This window comes from Gracilinanus agilis, chromosome 6 (assembly GCF_016433145.1).
Source record: "Gracilinanus agilis isolate LMUSP501 chromosome 6, AgileGrace, whole genome shotgun sequence".
NCBI lineage: Eukaryota > Metazoa > Chordata > Mammalia > Didelphimorphia > Didelphidae > Gracilinanus > Gracilinanus agilis.
The window spans coordinates 19,728,292-19,749,910 of record NC_058135.1 but is presented as its reverse complement, the minus strand read 5'-3'; the positions used below and the strand labels follow the sequence as shown (position 1 = coordinate 19,749,910).

Below are 21,619 nucleotides of genomic sequence, written 5' to 3'. Positions count from 1 at the left end.
TAGGGACCCTGAGAAAGCCTTGGAGCAAATAGGAGATAGAAGGTTGGTGTTCAAGGTTTATGCTGGTTTCTTTGGATAGACATCTCTACCTGTTACTAGTGATTCTTGTCAACTTTTTGTGCAGTTATAGGTGGAATTGAGATTCTTTATGATTTGTTATTGGTCTTTCTGTGTTCTTTTCATATCTTTTCCAAAGCTTTTTGAGACAGTTAGGTTTCCCTATGCCCTTTCACATTGCCATTTTAGCTATTTTGCTTCTATTTTCTCCCCTACCACTTAATTCGCATAGTCATATTATCTAGCTTCCCACTGCACCATTCCCACTAGCATTCCCAGCTGAAAGTATTCTCTCCAAGGCCACTAATGATGCTTTTATTACTACAGTCAACAACCCTTTCTCAGTCTTCAAAGTGAATTGTCAGTTCTGCAATGTTTAACACTGCTTTCCATTCCCTTCTCCTTTATGTTCTAGATTCCTTGGGTTTCTATGACATTAGTTCTTCCTGGTTCTTCTTCCTGTCCTTTGCTGGATCATCATCCAGGTCCTGCCCCCAAATGAATGGGTATATCCTAGAACTCTGTTCTAGGTTCCTGTCTCCTCTCTCTCTCTCTCTCTCTCTCTCTCTCTCTCTCTCTCTCTCTCTCTCTCTCTCTCTCTTTCTGTAGAGATCTCTGAGTAAACCCATAAACTCCCATGAATTCAACTGTCATCAATATATACATGATTCCTACCCATGCGAACTCCATGTGGGGAGAACTTGGCAAATTCTTTTCCATTTTCATTATGCCTAATAATGATATGAGGTCACAACTGTTTGATTGGCTGTATCAGGCAAACAAGGAGGGGCATTCACCAGAGAACATTTCAGCTAGATGATCTAATGGAAAATTCCTGTTCTTTTTTTAAAAAATATTTCACATCATTTCCTGCATTAGCATCAAGGAGAAGCTACTTAGCTGGTTGCTGAAGGGTGGTTAGGTTAAGTATTTACAGGGTGAATACCCTCTAGTGGCCAGTATTGGGGAGTGAGGAGGGAGGATCATAACAGCCTTTTAGAAGGTTCTCCTACAACTGCACAGACTTGGAGAATGCTATTTGGTGACTCTAAAAGATTCCACCCGTTGGACAATTCATCATACTCCTTTGATGGATAATTAATACAATGAAACCCTGTCTTTCTTAGGTAGCAGTTAGCTGAGCTGATTTGTGCTTCTGATACTAATAAAAGTCTTCAAGTGTCACAGGTACTAATTGTAGTCACAAAGGATTATTCTTAAACTACAGGTGTGTTACCTCTTCTCCCTTCTCCTTGGAACCTCTACTTCCTTTCAAGTATAAGCTCTACAAAAGACCTCTTCTGATTATCCCTGTTTTTAATATTTCTCTCCTTTCCTGAAATTACTTCCTATTCATTTTTTATTTCCTTATCTCTGTACAGGTTGTTTCCCCTGAGTTTAATGAAGGACAAAAAAGTATTTACAAACTTGGACGAGAAGTTATAGGGAGTAGACATCTCATGGCCTCACTCTAAACCAAATAAAGAAAAGTTGACCATGAATGTAAACATGGTTTGTGGCATTAGAAAAGAGAAGGGAAGATATATGAGAACATATGTTTTAAAAGTTAATGTTCACAAGCAAAACAAATTCCAATTTTAAAGTATTGGTTACAAAGGGTGAATTTAAAAGATAAAATAAATGTAAGACCCAGAAACATAGCTCTGAATTTGGTGAAGAAAGGAAGGGCAAAGGGATAGATTCAGGTCACTTCACTTATAGATTCCCAGTGCTTCTCTTTCTCCAATTCCTTCTTTATAAACATGAGAGCAAGAATATATAAGATTGTAATGGAGGGTGCCATAACTATCGAACTACCAAGAAACATTTTTTACTGCACTAGAAAAAACTATAACAAAGTTCATTTGGAAGAACAAAAGATCAAGAACATCAAGGGAAATAATGAAAAAAAAATGTGAAGGAAGCAATACCAGATTTTAAACTATACTATAAAGCAATGTCATCAAAACAATATGGTACTGGCTAAGAGACAGAAGGGAGGATCAGTGGAATAGACTTGGGGTAAGTGACCTCAGCAAGACAGTGTATGATAAATGCAAAGAGCCCAACTTTTGGGACATGAATCCACTATTTGACAAAAACTGCTGGGAAAATTGGAAAACAGTATGGGAGAGATTAGGTTTAGATCAACATCTCACACTCTACACCAAAGATAAACTCAGAATGGGTGAATGACTTGAATATAAAGAAGGAAACCATAAATAAATTAGGTGGACATGGACCAATATACCTGTCAGATCTTTGGGAAAGGAAAGATTTCAAGACCAAGGAAGAGTTAGAAAAAATTACAAAATGTAAAATAAATAATTTTGATTACATTAAATTAAAAGTTTTCATACAAACAAATCCAATGCAACCAAAATTAGAAGGGAAGCAACAAATTGGGAAAAAATATTTAAAAAATTTTTTTTGAATACTATCTTTTATTTAATTAATTTAGAACATTTTCCCATGGTTACAGGATTCATGTTCTATACCTCCCCTCCTCCCTTCCCCTCCCATAGCTGACAAACAATTCTACTGAGTTTTACATGTGTCATTGATCAAGACCCATTTCCATATTATTGATATTTGTACTAGGGTGCTCATTTTGAGTCAATGTCCCTAATTATATCCCCATTCACCCATGTTATCAGGCAGTTGTTTTTCTTCTGTGTTTCTACTCCCCTAGTTCTTCCTCTGAATGTGGATAGCATTCTTTCTCATAGGTCCCTTATAGTTGTCCTAGCATTATTGCTAGTAAAAAAGTCCATTACATTTGATTTTACCACAGTGTATCCTTCTCTGAATATAATGTTCTCCTGGTTCAGCTCCTTTCACTCTGCATCAATTCGTAGAAGTTGTTCCAGTTCATATGGAATTCCTCCAGTTCATTATTCCTTTTAGCACAATAGTATTCCATCACCAACAGATACTATAATTTGTTCAGCCATTCCCCAATTGAAGGGCACATCCTCGTTTTCCAGTTTTGGGCCACCACAAAGAGCGCGGCTATAAATATTTTTGTACACATCTTTTTTCCTTATGATCTCTTCGGGGTACAAACCCAGCAGTTTATAAACCACATTCCCTCCAGTACTTTCTCATGTGCTTATTGATAGTTTTGATCTCTTTATCTGAAAATTGCCTATTTATGTCCCTTGCCCACTCATCAATTGGGGAATGGCTTGATTTTTTGTACAATTGATTTACCTCCTTATAAATTTGAGTAATTAGACCTTTGTCAAAGGTTTTTATTTAAAAAAATCTTTATAACAAAAAGTGCTCTAAATCTCTTATAATTAGAGAAATGCACATCAAAACAACTCTGAGGTACCACCTCACACCTAGCAGATTGGCTAACATGAGAGCAGGGGAGAGTAACGAATGTTGGAGGGAATGTGGCAAAATTGGGACATTAATGCATTGCTGGTGGAGTTGTGAATTGATCCAGCCATTCTGGATGGCAATTTGGAACTATGCTCAAAGGGCTTTAAAAGACTGCCTACCCCTTTGATCCAAAACCACTGCTGGGTTTATACCCTAAAGAAACAATAAGGAAAAAGACTTATACAAAAATATTTATAGCCATGCTCTTTGTGGTGACAAAAAATTGGAAAATGAGAGACTGTCCTTCAAATGGGAATGGGTAAGCAAATTGTGGTATCTGCTGGTGATGGAATACTATTGTGCTAAAAGGAATAACGAACTGGAGAAATTCCATGTGAACTGGAACAACTTCCAGGAATTGATGCAGAGTGAAAGGAGCAGAACCAGGAGAACATTGTACACAGAGACGGATACACTGTGGCACAATTGAATGTAATATCCTTCTCTACTAGCAGCAATGCAATTATCCAAGACATTTCTGAGGGACCTATGAGAAAGAACACAATCCACATCCAGAGAAAGAACTGTGGGAGTAGAAACACAGAAGAAAACAACTGCTTGATCATATGGGTCAATGGGGATATGATTGGGGATGTAAACTCTAAATGATCACCTTAGTGCAAATATCAATAATATGGAAATAGGTCTTGACCAATGACACATGTAAAACCCAGTAGAATTGCTCATTGGCTATGAGGGAGGTGGGAGGAGGGGAGGGAAAGAACATCAATCACGTAACCATGGAAAATTTTTCTTAATTAATCAATTTAAAAAATTGTAATGGAGGAAAATAGCATTATAATAATGAGTGTAAATATGATGAACTCACCCACAAAATATAGGACATTAAATAGATTGGATTAGAAAGCAGAATCCAACAGTATTTTACTGACAAGAAATGTACTTGAAACAAAGATTTATATAAAAATAAATGGAGAGAGCAAGGTTTATTATACCTCAGGTAAATCCTGAGATGGTAATCCAAGGGTGGTTATCATGCTTCCACAAAAGGTAAGAACATTGTTAAAAGAGATATGATAGATGACTGAAAATTACTGAATTTATGTAGGAAGTAATATGCATATTTCTTGACTATGTATGGCACCTTTCCAAAAGCTGACCACATGGAAGGACTTAAAAACCTCAAAAATGGGGGCAGCTGGGTAGCTCAGTGGATTGAGAACCAGGCCTAGAGACGGGAGGTCCTAGGTTCAAATCTGGCCTCAGACACTTCCCAGCTGTGTGACCCTGGGCAAGTCACTTGACCCCCATTGCCTAGCCCTTACCACTCTTCTGCCTTGGAGCCAATACACAGTATTGACTCCAAGACGGAAGGTAAGGGTTTAAAAAAAAAAAAAAAACCTCAAAAATACAGGAAAGCAGAAATATTAAAACATCCCTTACTCGCCTCAACTTGAGAAACATTATCATGGGCCTTTGAAAACATCATTGAAGTGTAGATGCATCTTTGAAGTTCTTTCTGGGATTTCTGGGCTGGGGGTTTGGTAAAAGATCACATGGTATTGATCCTAAGAAGGAAGGTAAGGGTTTAGTGTGTATCGGTTCCAAAGCAGAAGCTAGGTAATAGGGATTAAGTGACTTGCCCAGGGTCATATAGATAGGAAGTGTCTGAAGCCAAATTGAGGACCTCCCATCCCTAGGTCTGGCTTTCAATTCACTGAGTCTCCTAGCTGACCCCAGGACCTTCATTCTTTTTTTTTTTTTTTAACCCTTAACTTCTGTGTATTGGCTCATAGGTGGAAGAGTGGTAAGAATGGGCAATGGGGGTCACACAGCTGGGAAGTGTCTGAGGCAGAATTTGAACCTAGGACCTCCCATCTCTAGGCCTGGATCTCAATCCACTGAGCTACCCAGCTGCCCCCCCAGGACCTTCATTCTTAACTGCTGAGTCAAATATGTTACTGAAAGTATCTCAGAAGCTCAGTTCAACTCCACCCATGTTCCATCAAATAGTCCTTGAAAGGCCAACCTTACACATGGTTGTTTGAATGTGTTCCAACCAAATTCTTGCTACATAAGGCAGGGTGGAGGGGACCTCTAAACTACCAAATAAACAACTTATTGACAATTAGATCTATTCAAAACTATTATGAACAGTCTTGGGAATTAGTAGAGACCTCCTGATGCCAGAGGTATCCAAATAAAAATTTGGATAACTACTTTTAGTAGAATGATTCTCTATTCATGTATAGTTTGGATTAGAACACAGAAATCTCTTCTCTCTGATTAAAAAAAAAAGTGGGGGGGGGGATGACCTGCTCGTACAAAAATATTTATAGTTACTCTCCTTCTGGTGGCAAAGAATTGGAAATTAAGGGGCTGTCCATCATTGGGGGATGACTGAACAAATCATTGTATGTGATGGTGATGGAATACTATTGTACTGTAAGAAATGACGAACAGGATGATTTCAGAAAGAGCTGGAAAGATCTCTGTGAACTGATGCAGATGAAATAAGCAGAACCAGGAAAACATACACAATAGCAGCAATATTGTGGAATGATCAACTATGATAGATTTAACTATTATCAGCAATGCAAGGATCCAGGGCAATTCTGAGGGGCTTATGACAAAGAATGCTGTCCACCTCCAGAGAGAGACCAGTTGGAGTCAGAATGAAGTTGAAAGCATATGATTTTTTACTTGTTTATTTGAGGATTTTGGTTACAAAATCTTACAAAAATGAACAATGAACAATGTGGAAATATGTTGTACATGATAATACAGGTATAACCCAGATTGAATTGCCTGCCACCACCAGGATGGGGAAGGGAAAGGAGGGAGGGAGAAAGTTCTAACATATAAGTTAGAAAAGCTTGTGTGGAAATTTGTTATAACATGTAATTGATAAAAAAATTAGTTAATTAACAAAAGAAATCACTTCTCTCAAATTCTGTGCATCGTGTAGGATAAGCGGAGTGTGCACTGGTGGAAGCACTGAGGAAATCAAGATTTATTTCATTTAAGTCTTGAAATAAGACACCAAACTATACTTGGGGAGCAGTTCCTTCTCTTTACCATGCAGAAGGAAAGGGAATGTGTGCAAAATAGGACCAAATTCAGTCTCAAGTCCATAAGACTACAGCCCTTGACAACAGTGAAAAGCTTCTAAGCAGATCTTCTAAGCAGAATTCCCATTCTGTGACGGCATGGTGTTGGCCAGGGAGTAGGATACAATAAAAATGCTGGATTCAGATAGCCTCAGTTGTATTCTCTAGTCCTTCATTTTTCTCATCTATTAAATTGAGGCAGTTGGACTATGTGAGCCCTAAATGCTATTTTTTTAATCATTCACCCCCCCACCCCACCCCCGCGGCCCCCCCAAAAAAACACCCTGCAGTAAAACAAATAAAACCCAACCATAGGAAGAGAGCAGCCTTTTCCTTTTTTTGTAAAGATATTTTATTTTATCAATTACATGTAATAACAAATTTCCACATACATTTTCTGAAGCTATGTGACCCCAATCGTCTCCCTCCCTCCTTTCCTGGTCAGCTCCTGGAGCTGGCAAGCAAGCAAGCTTTTAAAAAAACTACAACTTTGCGCGTAAAAACAAATTAACAAACCAACAAAAACCTTTTGCAATCCGTGCAACAACCAGCAATGGTCAATTGAAGAAGAAAGGCAGGGAAAAGGGGTTAGGAAACTATCGAACCTGTCCTAGGGAAAGGAAAAGAGACTCTTCCTTTAAAAAGCTAGAGGGGGCAGCTCCATAGCTCAGTGGATTGAGAGCCCGGCCTAGAGTCAAGAGGTCCTAGGTTCAAATCTATAGCCTCAGACACTTCCTCGCTGTGTGACCCTGGGCAAGTCATTTAACCCCCATTGCCTAGCCCTTACCACTCTTCTGCCTTAGAACCAATATACAGCCTTGATTCTAAGACGGAAGGTAAGGGTTTAAAAAAAAAAGGCTAGAACACCACAGGTGGTCTGTTGCTGTAGTAACCGTCTCTAAGCGACGGGACCAACTCTCTTCTGTGGTAAACTAAGACTCAGTGGTAGCCACGGTCCGGAAAAAACTGGGAACGTGGGCTTTGCTGAAGCTGGGAAGAAAGGGTTTTCCCCTGCTGTAGTTGCGGGGAGGAAGTCAAGGAAGAGGAGGAGGTAGAAGAAGGAAAAGAGCGAGAACCAAGAAGGCTCAGAGCAGGGCAGCGACGATGAGTTCCAGTAAGCTGCCCGAAGTGCAGTCTCTGTGCCCAGTTCCAGATGGCATGAAAAGCAAACCTTGGTAAGCAAAGGAACATATCTATGCTGAGAAACAAGGATGCCAAAAGAGGTCTGCGTTGTGGGATAGCATAATCCAGGGGCACTGCTGGGTGGGAGGGTGTGGGAGTCTGGGGGGCAAGGGTTGAGACGGGGCGCGAGAGGGAAGCAAAAAGAAAAAGCTCACCAGCTGACAGATACGGGTTACTGATAATGTTATCACTAACATTAAACTCTGCTATCAGAAGATCTGAGTCCAAATCTCAACCCTAGTTCTTAGGCTTTATGACTTTAGGCAAGTCACTTCACCCCACTTAGTCTCCATTTTCTCATCTGTTAAACTTATCTGCGTAGATCCATGATTCTATAATACTGCTATGGAAAGGACAGTGGGCTTGGAGCCCAAGAATTGCTTTTAATAATAGCTAGAATTTACTTAGTACTTTAAAGTTGGCAGAGCGCTTTGCCAATATTATCTCATTTTATCCTCACAACAACCTATTCTACTTACCACCCAATCTATCCTGAAGCAAGTCACTTTTTATTATTATGAATTGACTTAATTATTACTAATTATTAAGTCAGTGTTTTGGCAATAATAGTAACAGGAACAATCCCAGTAATAACTGACATTTCTATAGCACTTTAATCTGGGTTGTAATGATATTATATATATAATCATATCATATATAATAATAATAATAATATCAGGTATCCGATATGCCCTTTCTAGGAGTACAAAGCTCTTTTAGGAGTCCTAGATAAAGATTCTGAAAGAGAAGATAACAGTTTTGGCTGCTAGGTGGCACAGTGAATAGAGCCCTGGGCTTGGAATCAGGAAGATTCATGTTTGTGAGTCCAGACTTATGCACTAGCTATGTGACTCTGGGCAAGTCATTTCACCCTGTTTGCCTCGGTTTCCTCATTTGTAAAATGAGCCAGAGAATGAAATGGCAAACCACTCCAGTATCTTTGCCAAGAAAACCCCAGATGGAGTCATGAGGAGTCAGACAAGACTGAACAAAGGACAGCTAGTTTGTTGTTGTTCAGCTTAATTACCACCCAATACTTATTACACAAAATATAATCACAGATAGTGAACAAACTTATTTATCCAAGAAAGCAATGAAACAGAAATCAGGGAAGTTTTAAAGATTAGTGAACAATATAAAATACCCAAGAGTAAAAAGGGCTCTGTGAATGAGAAACAAGCTAAAATTCCAATTCAATAGAGAGAATGATCTCACCAGAGAAGTCTGCTCTGGGAATGCTAATAATGCTGCAGATCAAAGGATATATTGTAGAGGAGGGGCTCTCTCTGTGTTTCTCTCTTTCAGTATCTGTCTGTCTCTCTCTGTCTTTCTTTTGCTGTCTCTCTCTCTCTCTCTCTCTCTCTCTCTCTCTCTCTCTCTCTCTCTCTCTCTCTCTCTCTCTCTCTCTCTCTCTGCCTCTGTCTTTATCTCTGTCTCTGTGTCTCTGTGTATGTGTCTCTCTGCCTCTCCCTTTCCTCTACACCAAGTCTCATCTTCTTTATAAACACTATATGTCAATTCATGAGTTCAGAAGTAAGCAACTTCTTACTTCTTACTTCTTAATGTAAGCAACATTTAGCTCCAGCATTTGGGAATGTGGCTACATTCTTGTACTGCTAATATAAATACCTTACAATGCAAACAACAACCTCCCCTCCTCCTCCTCTCCCCTCCCCCAATCCCTCCATTAGGATCCCATCTCTTACTTTACTAAGAAATTAAGGTTATTGATTATGGGATCCCTCATCTCCCATGTTCCACACACAGCTACCTTCACTCTTGCTCTTTATTCCATCTCTGAAGAAAAGGTGATCTTTCTTCTTTTTAACATTAACTTTTGCCTATCACCTCTCATCACTTCCAGGAGCTTGCTCCCATCAATTATGCATTCCCAAACTCATCTGCAATTTCCCCCATCTCCAGACTCCTTGCCTTCTGCCTACAAATATAAGCCATTACTCCCCCATCATTAAATACCCTTCTCTTGAACATGCAGTGTTCTCAAGTTATTGTACAATATCCTGCTTTGGGTCTATTTTATAACAGAAGTTTCCAGGTTTTATATGATGCTGCCAGTGATTCCTTGGTACATGAACTTCAGATTTCTGGATGCTTGTAGCATCTTTTCTTTGATGTGGAGGCTTTAAATTTTGGCTACAACATTCCTGGGAGTTTTCCTTTTGGAATTTCTTTCATAAAGATTCTTAGCTATCTGTGTCTTTTCTTTCTTTTAGGAGGAATATTTCTATCTTTATTTTGCCCTCTGGTTCATTTACTTTTATGATTTCTTAAAATAAAATGTCTATAGTATAACCTGTATCAGACTATTTACCTCCTTGGGAGTGTGCAGAAAAGGAAGAGAGGAGTAAATCAGAATCTTAAAATGTGAGAAAACAGTTGTCAAAAATTGTTTCTACGTGTAAATGAAAAAAATAATTAATTAAAATAAAAATTTTAAAATAAAGTGTCCAGACTGCTTTTTATATCAGTTTTAGAGAGTGATGCCTAAATGAACTCTCCTGGGAAAATTGTAAGCTAGCACTTAGCTTCCCTTGATGGATTTAAATCACCATCCCCAGATCAACAACATCCTTGGATAATGAAAGAATTGGCAGATATGATTATTGAGACATTCTCAGTGACTCTGAATGATGGCAGAGAGCAGCAGAGGAACCACAGGATGGGAGAAGAGCCAATATTGCAGAGTTTTCAAAAAAGAATGCGTTTGGGGCAGCTAGGTGGCTCAATGAAGCTAGAGAGTCAGGCCTGGACATGTGAGGTCCTGGGTTCAAATCTTGTCTTAGATGCTCCTTAGTTGTGTGACCCTGGCCAAGTCACTTAATCCCCCCATTGCCTAGCCCTTACAGCTCTTCCACCTTGGAACCAATACTCAGTAGTGATTCTAAGACAGAAGGTAAGAATTTTTTTGAAAAACAATGAGTTTTCAAACTTTAAGCCAAGATTTTTGGTTTCACTTCCCAGGAAAATTCAAGAATGTATTAATGGAGGTGAATAGGGATAGGGACTAAAATTTATTATTTCATTAGTATAGGGAACTCTTACTATTAATGTGGCTAATTACCTTCTCAGTAACATATTCTTAAATAGTTGCCTATAACCCTAAAAGGTTAAATGTCTTGTCTAGGGTCACATAGCTATTATGTGGAAAAGGCAGGATTTGAACCTATGACTTTAAAGCCAAGTCCATTTTCTGCCATAGTGCTTCTCAAAAGAGAAGTATAAAAGAAAATAAAGTAGTGATCAAAAGTAGCCAATTTGACTTCAGCAAGAAAAAGTTTGCCAGAATAACTTTAGTTCCTTATATTACATATAATTTTGTATATTTTATATATTAAAAATTATCATATAAACTGATCACTTATTTGATAATAAGTTGGGGTTTTTTTTTTTACCATGATGACTCATTAAACACTCTTCTTCCACTTCTATGTGATGGAGACAGAATAGGAGAAAAGGAACCAGAGGAGACTAAGAATACTAGTTTTTTGATCAGCTGTAAACATAAACTTAGCTGTTAGTGTTTTAAATGTTAGGTTCTTATTCAGGGATCAATGAGTGGTCATAATACTGGAGAATTGAATTGCAGGAGTTTTAAAATAAATAAAACGAGGAAATAAAAAGAAATTGCAGTTAAATGTAGGGAGGGTTAATATGTTCTCCTGACCCCCCCCCAAAAAAAAAGTTGGAAGGATTGATTTTATTATGCAGATAAGGACCATGAGAAAAACAATTTGATTTTGCAAGACATTTGGTCAGCTTGCATTGCAGTGTATCTGCTGAAGATATAATATTGTTAGATTTTATAAAGTCTATCATGCCCTTTTTGTGGGGGTTGGGGTGAATGGTAAGATGTGGACTAGATCAGAACATAATTAGATATCCAGATATGGTTGAATGAAGTCATCATTAAGGGCTCACGTTATGCTTGAAAGGAGATTTCCAAATGAGTGTTCTAGAAAACTGTTCCTGGCCCTAAACTGGTCATCACTGATTTGGTTATCAATGACTGGCTTCTCAGATTCAGAAGTGATATTGTGCTGGAAGTGATAGTGAACATACCAGATGGCTAGAACATTGATATAAACTAAATCAAATGAAAATGCTATTTGAAAGAGTTTATCAAACTACTCCCCTGTTATTCAAATTGCCCTGTGACTTTCTAGCTTTCCCAGAAGTTTTTAGGGTTAGTCAATAAACACTTATAATTTACTTATTACTGCTTATTTATTTTGTATTTATTTTGTTATGTGCCAGACACTGTGCTTAGTGATTAGTGCTGGAGCAGGGAAGGGGGGGAAAGAGAAGCAAAACATTGTCCCTGCACTGGAGGAGCTCACAATCTATGGAAGGAGACAGGATATAAACATAATGGGTTAAACTAAGACAATGCTGTTATATATTCTTGGTCTTGTGTTCCTAATTTGACCCACTTAACAATATTTCCATTTTTTAACCAAGATACACATAGCTGTGATGATTGTGGTTACATAGTATTTTTGGTTAGCTGCAACTACTAAGATCTCTTTCTCAGCATTTTTTTCATTGTTTCCCTTGAGGTGCTTGACCTTTTGTTTCTACAGATGAATTTTGTTGTTACTTTGTCTAATTCTACAAAGTAACCCTTTGGTGGTTTGTGTGGGATGGTCCTGAATTTGTAAGTTAATTTCGGTAGTATTGTAATATTTTTCATATTTGCATGGCCTAACCATGAGCAATTGATATTTCTTAAGTTATTTAGCTACGTCTTTATTTCTGTGAGAGGTGACTTGTAACTCTGTTCATCCCATTCCTGAATGTACTTTGATAGGCATGCTACCCAATATTTTACACATTATGTAGTTTTTTAAATAAAATCTCTCTGTGTCTTTTTACTTGGTTTTATTGGTAACATAGACAAAGGCTGATGATTGTGTGGCTTTATTTTGTATCATACTACTTTGCTGAAGTTATTAATTTTTTACTAATTTTAGTTGAATCTTTAGGATTTCCAATGTAAACTGTCTTCAAGAAAGTGATAATTCATTATTTTATTTGTTTTTATTGGGGGGGGTTGGGATTTATGTGAGTATCCTCTTAGAATAATGACTGGTATAGAAGTATATTTTGCATGATAATAAATGTATGAGGCAGATCAAATTGCTTATCTCCTGGCAAGAGGAGGGAAGGGGAAGAGAAGGGAGGAAGGAGACAATTTGGATCTTATAATTTTGGAAAATATATGTTGAAAATTATTACATGTAATTGGAAAAATAAAATAACTTTAAAAAACATAAAAAAGTGATAATTTTTCTTTATCACCTATGTTTACTTCTTCATTTTTCTTTTCTTATTTTATTACTATTAAAAAGTAGTAATAAGTATAGAGATTTTCCCCTTCACTCTTCTTCCTTTGGGAAAGATCTCTAGCATTTTCTCATAACATTTCATGATGAATCTTAGCTTTAGTTGTTTTTGGTTTTTTTACTATGTTAAAGAAAGGTTCGTTTATTCCCATGATTTTTAATCCCATTCTCATTAATTAATTCCCATTAATTAAAAAAAAAGAAATAGATGTATTCTGTCAAAAATCTTTTCTGGTTCTGGGAGTCAAGATGGCAGCTTAGAAGCAAAAGTTGAGTCCTCTGTAAAAACCCTTCCACACCAATCACAACCAAGGTGCTTTGAAGTGGACACAAAACTAAATACAAGAACAGGACAGAGCTGGGGGACCCTCTTGCTTGATTCAACTTAAAAGGTACACAGAAAAGGTGTTGAATTCTCGAGTTTAAGGAAAAGAAGGAAGGAAGGTCCCAGGACCCTTCCCCCACCTACTGTGCTAGGACTCAGGCAAATGGGTGAGGGCTCCAGTCCAAAGGGAGTGCCTTGCTACCACAGCTACATGAAGCTCAAGGCTCTGACCACAGCTAGTAGGGAGGCAGCTGAAGGAGAGAGGCAGAGAGGAGGGCAGCCTCGTTTCAGCCTTCAGCCACCACTCCTCCATCTTGGGCTTCTGCCTCTGTAGGTTTTGGCCTCAGGGAACATCCAGCTCTGCAGATAAACTCAGCTGACTTAATCCAATCTAGCAATAATGCAGATAAGAAGCCTTCAGAGGGCAGAGAAACTCAATGTCTAACACCCCTCTCCCACCTACTGCACTGAGACTCCTGGTAAGAATCCAGCTGCCTGGGATCCCAGGGTGAAGACTGTAACTGAGACAGAGTACATTGGTACCACCTTAGGAAGCTCAGGGCTCTAACCAAGCAGCTGGCAGTGAAATGGTTGGCAGAAAGGAAGAGAGGAGGATGAGGGTAATTACCTTTAGCCTTGTAAGATGGGGGTTTAAGATGGTAATTGGGTTGTTGAGTGAGATTAATTGACTTTCAGTCTGTTGATGACCTTTCCCTGACACAGAGAGCAAGGTGGCTTCTTTCTCTTTCCAATGTTAACCACGAAATCTGACTCTCATTTAAAACAGTAACAGGTTTATTATAAGGTATTGATCTGCATAAGGTAAGGTATGTGTGTTAGGGATTCCCTATCACTAACAAATGCTACCTTTTCCCATTCCACTGACTCTGCAAAGTTTCTTTGATCCTCAACAGAGTTGAGGCTACTCTCACTTCCTCTCTGTCTCAATACCCAGTCTGATCTGGCTATCCTAAGCTAAGCCCACATAAATTATAGTCTTTAGGGAAAGCTGAAGATCATTGTTGAGTCAGGGATTGGCATGCCAGGCATGACCTAGTCACCCAGGGGGCAAAGCCCACCAAGGCAACTCATCAGTTCAGGTCACTGTCTGGAGGTTTATCTTGAGACATCAATTGATGTTATTTCAGACTCTAAGATATATATATATATATATATATATATATATATATGGAATGGCAGGTTTCTCACAGGAGCAGGATAAAGATGAATAGTAGGAGAGAGCTTGGATCAGGAGGTGTGTACTTCTCCAGAATTGGAAACCCTCTTCCTGATAGCAGTTACCCACTCCAGAATCCTACCCCAGGATTCCAAGATCTTCCCTTTTACCTCCTGGTTTCCTCCATTCCATCAACCTTCTGTGTCTCCACTTTGGTTCATCACCTTCTTCCCAAATTCCTATCTATCAGCCTCTACACCTTTACCTTCAGCTTCAGCTTCTGCTATAAGCTAGGGAAGATCTAGCCTCAGGACTCATTAATACAACAGGTCAGCTCCATCAGCCCAATCCAGTTAATCAACAGAGCAGAGAAAAAGCCCCTTTAGGACAGAATAGCCCAAACCCACAGATCCAGCAAATAAACAGAGGAGCAAGAATGGGGGGGGGGGACAGGAGAAGGGGAAAAATGAGTAAACAGAAAAAGAAAAAAGAAATTATAATCAACAGCTTCCATCCAGAAAATGAACAAAGAACAAATGGAATAGAGGAGGACCAAGGAACACCAAGAAAAAGCTAAGGAATGCCAGCAAATTGGACACAGACTTTGGAAGAACTTAAAACACAATTCAAAAAACAAGAGAGGCTGAAGAAAACTGGAAAAGGAACTTAAAAAGCAAAATATGTCATCTAGAAACAGAGGCACATGAACTAAAATAAGAAAATAGTGTCTTAAAAACCAGAATTGACCAGCTTGAAAGTGAGGGAAAGAAAGTAAAAGATGACTTACAAAGAAAATCAGTCCAAAAGGGAAAAGATGATCAAAAAGCCACAGATAAAATTCATTCTTTAAAAATTAGAATCCTAAAACTAGAAGCAAATGACTTCACAAAGCAGCAAGAATCAATAAAACAAAATCAAAAGAATGAAAAAATAGAAGAAAATATGAAATACTTCATTGATAAAAAAAAAAAACAAGCCTAGAAAATAGATCCAGGAGAGACAATTTAAGAATTATTGGACTACAGGAAAATCATGACAAAAGAAAAAGTCTGGACATCATTCTATAGGAAATTATCCAAGAAAACTTCCCTTATATTCTTGAACAAAAGGATAAAAGTAGAGATTGAAAGAATCCACAGATCACTTCCTGCATTAAATCCCCAATTGACAATGCCCAGGAATGTTATAGCCAAGTTCAAGAACTTCCAGACCAAGGAAAAGATACTATATGCTGCTCAAAAGAAACCATTCAGATATCATGGAGCCACAGTTAGGATACCACAGGATCTTGCTGCATCCACACTAAAGGACTGGAAGGCATGGAATATGATATTCTGGAAAGCAAGGGAACTGGGTCTAAAACTAAGAATCAACTACCTACAAAAAAAAAAATCAAGCCATTCCCCAGTTAGCAAATGGTAAAGGCACATGAATAGGCAGTTTTCACATGATGAAATCAAAACTATCAATAAGTACATGAAAAAGTGTTCTAAATCCCTCCTGATTAGAGAAATGCAAATTAAAACAACTCTGAGGTACCAACTCACACTTAGCAGATTGGTTAGTATGACAGCAAAGGAAAGTGATAAATGTTGGAGGGGATGGGGCAAAATTGGACACTAATACACTGCTGGTAGAGTTGTGAATTGGTCCAACCATTCTGGAGGACAATTTGGAACTATGCACAAAAGGCTTTAAAAGAATGTCTACCCTTTGACTCGGTTATACCACTGCTGAGTTTGTACCCCAAAGAGATAATAAGGGAAAAAACTTGTACAAAAATATTTATAGCAGTGCTCTTTGTGGTAACAAAAATTTGGAAAATGAAAAGGTGTCCATAGATTGGGAAATGGCTGAACAAATTGTGGTATCTGTTGGTGATGGAATACTATTGTGCTCAAAGGAATAAAGAACTGGAGGAATTCCATGTGAACTGGAAAGTCCTCCAGGAACTGATGCAGAGCAAAAAAAAAAAATACAGAACCAGAAGAACATTGTATACAGAGACTGATACATTATGTCGCAATCAAATGTAATGTATTTTTCTACTAGCAGCAATGCAATGTCCGAAGACAATTCAGAGGAACTTGTGAGAAAAATGCTGCCCACATCCAGAACTGTAGAAATGGAAATGCATTAGAAAAATATGAGATTGATCATGTGATGTGAGAGGGATATGATTGACTTTTTGATGTTAAAGGATCATGCTACTGCAAATATGAATAACATGAAAATAGGTTTTAAACAATGATACATGTATAACTCAGTGGAACTGCTTATCGGATTCAGGAAGGAGGTGGAAAGAGCAGGGGTGGAGGAGGATAATGAATCATGTAACCATGGAAAAATATTATAAATTTACAAATAAATATAAAAGGTGAAAAAAAAAGAATCTACTACCTAGCAAAATTGACTGTATTCTTGCAGGAGGATGTATGGTCATTTAATAAAATAGAATACTTCCAAGTGTTCCTAAAGAAAAGACCTGACTTAAACAGAAAATGTGATGCCCAAATACAGAACTCAAGAGAATCACCAAAAGGTCATTAAGAAAGGGGAAAATTCTTTAAGGGACCCAATAAGTTAAAATGATTTATATTCCAATAAGAAAAGATGATATTGGTAACTCTTAAAAATTGTTATTATCATCAGGGTAGCTAAAAGAAATATGCTTAGAGGGTTCAGTGACAAACTATATAGGATGATATGTCAAAAAATATATAAAAAACTAGAAGTAAAAAAAGAGGATAATACTAAGAGAAATGGGGAAAAGAGATAAAATGGGGTAAATATATATTTCTTAAAGAAGAACATGGGGGGAGAAGATCAATACAATGGATGGGTGGAAGAAGTTGATGACAGGTAATACTTAAATCTTATTCTCATGGGAATTGACTCAGAAAGGGAAAAACTATCAGATCCATTGTGGCAGAGAATTGTATAAATGGGCTGGTGGGGAGGGGAGCAATACAAGGAAGGGAGAGGTTGGAGAGTCATTTAAAAGGTGCTATAATTAAGAGGGGAATAAGAGAGGAGGGAGTGGAAAGGGGAGTAACATTAGGGAGGGGAAAGGGGGGAGGCTGACTAAAAGTGAAAAGTTGGAGGGGAGGGTAAGAGGAATAAGAGAAAAGGTGGAATCAAAGGAGGAAGTCAAAATGAAGGTGAATACACAGGCAGTAATCATTACTGTGAATGTGAATGGGATGAACTCACCAATAAAAAGAAAGTGGATAGCAGAATGAATTAAAAACCAGAACCATACCATATGTTGTCTACAAGAAACACTTGAGGCAGGTAGACATACACAGGGTAAAGGTAAGAGAGTGGAGCAGAATTTACTGGGCTATAATGAGTCAAAGAAGGCAGGAAAAGCAATTATGATCTCAGACAAATCTAAAGCAAAAATAGATCTCATTAAAAGAGATAAGGAAGGCAATTACATCTTTGTGAAAGGTAGTATAAATAATGAAGAAATATCAGTACTCAACATATATGCACCAAATGGTATAGCATTCAGATTTCTAAAGGAGAAAGTAAAGGAGCTTAAGGAGGAAATAAATAGTAAAACCAGAGTAGTGGGGGTCTTCAACCTTTCCCTATCAGAACTAAATAAATTGAACCAAAAAATAAATAAGAAAGAAGAGAAGTGAATGAAATATTACAAAATTTAGAGCTAATAGATATCTGGAGAAAAATAAATAAAGATAAAAAGGAATATAAATTCTTTTCAACAACACATGGCACATATACAAAGATTGACCAGATACTAGGGCATAAAAAATTGCAAACGTAGGAAAGCAAAAATAATAAAAGCATTTTTTCAGACCACACAATGCAATAAAAATCATAATTAATAAGGGCTTGTGGAAAGGCAGATTTAAAATTAATTGGAAACTAAATAATCTAATTCTTCAAAACTGGTGGGTCAAAGAACAAATCAAAGAAAAAATTGCTGGTTTCACTGAAGAGAATGACAATGAGGAAACAATTTATAAAATTCTATGGCATGTAGCCAAAGTAGTACTCAGGAAAATTTCTATCCCTGAGTGCATATATCAACAAATCAGAGAGGGAGGAGGTCAATGAATTGGGCATGCAACTTAAAAAACCAGAAAGAGAAGAAATTAAAAATCCCCAGATAAAAACTAAATTGGAAATCATAAAAATCAAAGGATAAATTAATAAAATTGAAAGTAAAAGAACTAATGAACTAATAAATAAGACTAGGAGCTGGGACTTTGAAAAAACAAATAAAATAAAGTACTAGTTAATCTAATTTAAAAAAAGAGAAAGAAGAAAATCAAATTAACCATATCAAAGAAGAAAAGGGCAGCATAACCTCTAATGAAAAGGAAATTAAGGTAATTATTAAGAACTATTTTGCCCGGTTATATGGCAATAAATATGACAATCTGGGTAAAATTGGTGAGTATTTACAAAAATATAAATTGCCTAAATTAACAAAAGAGGAAATAGAATACTTAAATAATCCCATCTCAGAAAAAGAAATTGAACAAGCCATCAAGAAACTCCCTAAGAAAAAATTCCCAGGGCCAGATGGATTCACAAATAAAATTTATCAAACATTTAAAGAACAACTAATCCCAATACTATAACAAACTATTTGACAAAATAAGCAAAGAAGGAGTTTTACCAAATTCCTTTTATGACACAAATATGGTACTGATTTCAAAGCCAGGCAGACCAAAAATAGAGAAAGAAAACTACAGACCAATCTCCTTAATGAACATAGATGCAAAAACTTAAACAGAATACTAGCAAAAAGACTCCAGCAAGTGATCCTACCCAAATTTACTTTTTTCGGTGCCATACCTATCAAACTACCAAGAAACTTTTTTATTGAATTAGAAAAATTATAACAAAGTTCATTTGGAAGAACAAAAGATCAAGAATATCAAGGGAACTAATAAAAAAAATGTGAAGGATGTGGACCTAGCAGTACCAGATCTTAAAGTGTACTCTAAGGCAGTGATCATCAAAACAATATGGTACTGGATAAGAGATAGAAAGGAAGAACAATGAAATAGACTTGGGGTAAATGACCTCAGGAAGACAGTGCACGATAAACCAAAAGATCCCAGCTTTAGGGACAAGAACCCACTATTTGACAAAAACTTCTGGGAAAACTGGAAAAAAGTATGGGAGAGATTAAGTTTAGATCAACATCTCACACCCTATACCAAAATAAATTCAGAATGGGTAAACATCTTAAATATAAAGAATGAAATTATGAGTAAATTAGGTGAACATAAAATAGTATACCTGTCAGATTTATGGAAAAGAAAAGAATCTAAGACCTAGCAAGAGATAGAGAATATTACAAAATGTAAAATGAATAATTTTTGATTAAATTAAAAAGGGGTTGTACAAACAACCAATGCAACCAAAATTAGAAGGCAAGCAACAAATTGAGGGAAAAAATCTTTATAGTAAAAAACTCTGATAGAGGTCTAATTTCTCAACTCTATAAGGAGCTAAATAAATTATACAAAAAATCAAGCCATTCTCCAATTGATAAATGGGCAAGGGACACAAATAAGCAGTTTTCAGATAAAGAAATCAAAGTTACCAATGAGCACATGAAAAAGTATTCCAAATCTCTCATAATTAAAGAAATGCAAATCAAAACAACTCTGAGGTACCACCTCACACCTAGCAGATTGGACAATATGACAGCAAAGGAAAGTAATAAACGTTGGAGGGGGGTGTGGCAAAATTGAGACATTAATGCATTGCTAGTGGAGTTGTGAATTGATCCAACCATTCTGGGAGGCAATTTGGAACTATGTGCAAAGGGCTTTAAAAGAATGCCTACCCTTTGATCCAACCATATCACTGCTGAGCTTGCACCCCAAAGAGATAATAGGGAAAAATATGTGTACAAAAATATTTATAGCAGCATTCTTTGTGGTGGCAAAAGAACTGGAAAATGAGGGGGTGTCCATCAATTGGGGAGTGACTGAACAAATTGTGGTATCTGTTGGTGATGGAATACTATTGTGTTGAAAGGAATAATGAACTGAAGGAATTCCATGTGAAGTGGGTAAACACACACACACACACAGGAGTTCTTTTGGGGGGAAAGGGATGAAGGAAAAAATGAAGGGTAAAGATGTATCTTAAACAAATACAAATGCGGCTGTGATAATGTGAGTGAGGGGCAGTTGGAATCAAACTGCCACTTAGACTAAATCAGTCAGGGATATCTTATTTCTACAGGGAAAGACACAACAGGAACAAAAAATACTTTTTAATGATGACTTTAAAGGGTAAGGGCAGTAGAGAGAGGTCACCCTAACCTAGTTATCTAAGGACAAACTCAGGAACTAGGAGTTGGGTCAGGAGCTACACTATTTTAACCCAAATGACTTAACAAAACTAAGGTCTAAACTAAACTAAATCTCTAACTAGAATAATAGAGGGCTGGAGAGGTAGAATTCTCACTACACTTGTCCTCAGTGCTCCAAGGTGTCACAGATGTCATAGGAAACCAGGATCAAGTTTTTTTCCCACAGCCAGTTAATCCTCAAAAAGCTCTAGCAAATAAGGTAGCTAAGTCTGCTGTCCACCAACAGATATCCAAGACTTTATTTACGTAGGCCACAATAGTTGATTGAAGTATCTTCTTCTCAGTGATATCCCACTCTGTCAGCTCCTTGGATATTTGGCAAAGCTGGACCACACAGCCAAAACCTCCTTCCTTCAACTTGGCCATATCATACTCTCTCTTCAAACCCTGGCTTTATTTCATTATGGAATGTCCATGAAGTCCAAGATTTCTTCAAGCTGTCACCTATACTCTTCCTCATAACACATGTGAACTTGAAAGACCTCCAGGAATAGATGCAGAGTGAAAGGAGCAGAACCAGAAGAACATTGTACACAGAGACTGATACACTGTGGCACAATCAAACATAATGGACTTCTCTACTAGCAGCAATGCAATGACCCAGGACAACACTGAAGGACTTATGGAAAAGAACGTTATCCACATCCAGAGAAAGAACTGTGGGAGTTCAATGGGGATGTGATT

The 21,619-nt window shown here is 37.5% G+C and overlaps 1 protein-coding gene across 1 annotated transcript in view; it reads left to right on the top strand.

Annotated features, from left to right (window-relative positions):
- Positions 1-7,622: 7,622 nt before the first annotated feature.
- Positions 7,623-21,619, top strand: part of LOC123251842 (protein FAM47E-like) — a 106,628-nt gene continuing 92,631 nt past the window's right edge. The window contains exon 1 of the mRNA XM_044681167.1: positions 7,623-7,693. Coding sequence (XP_044537102.1) covers positions 7,623-7,693 — 71 coding nt within the window. The remainder of the gene's footprint in view (positions 7,694-21,619) is intronic.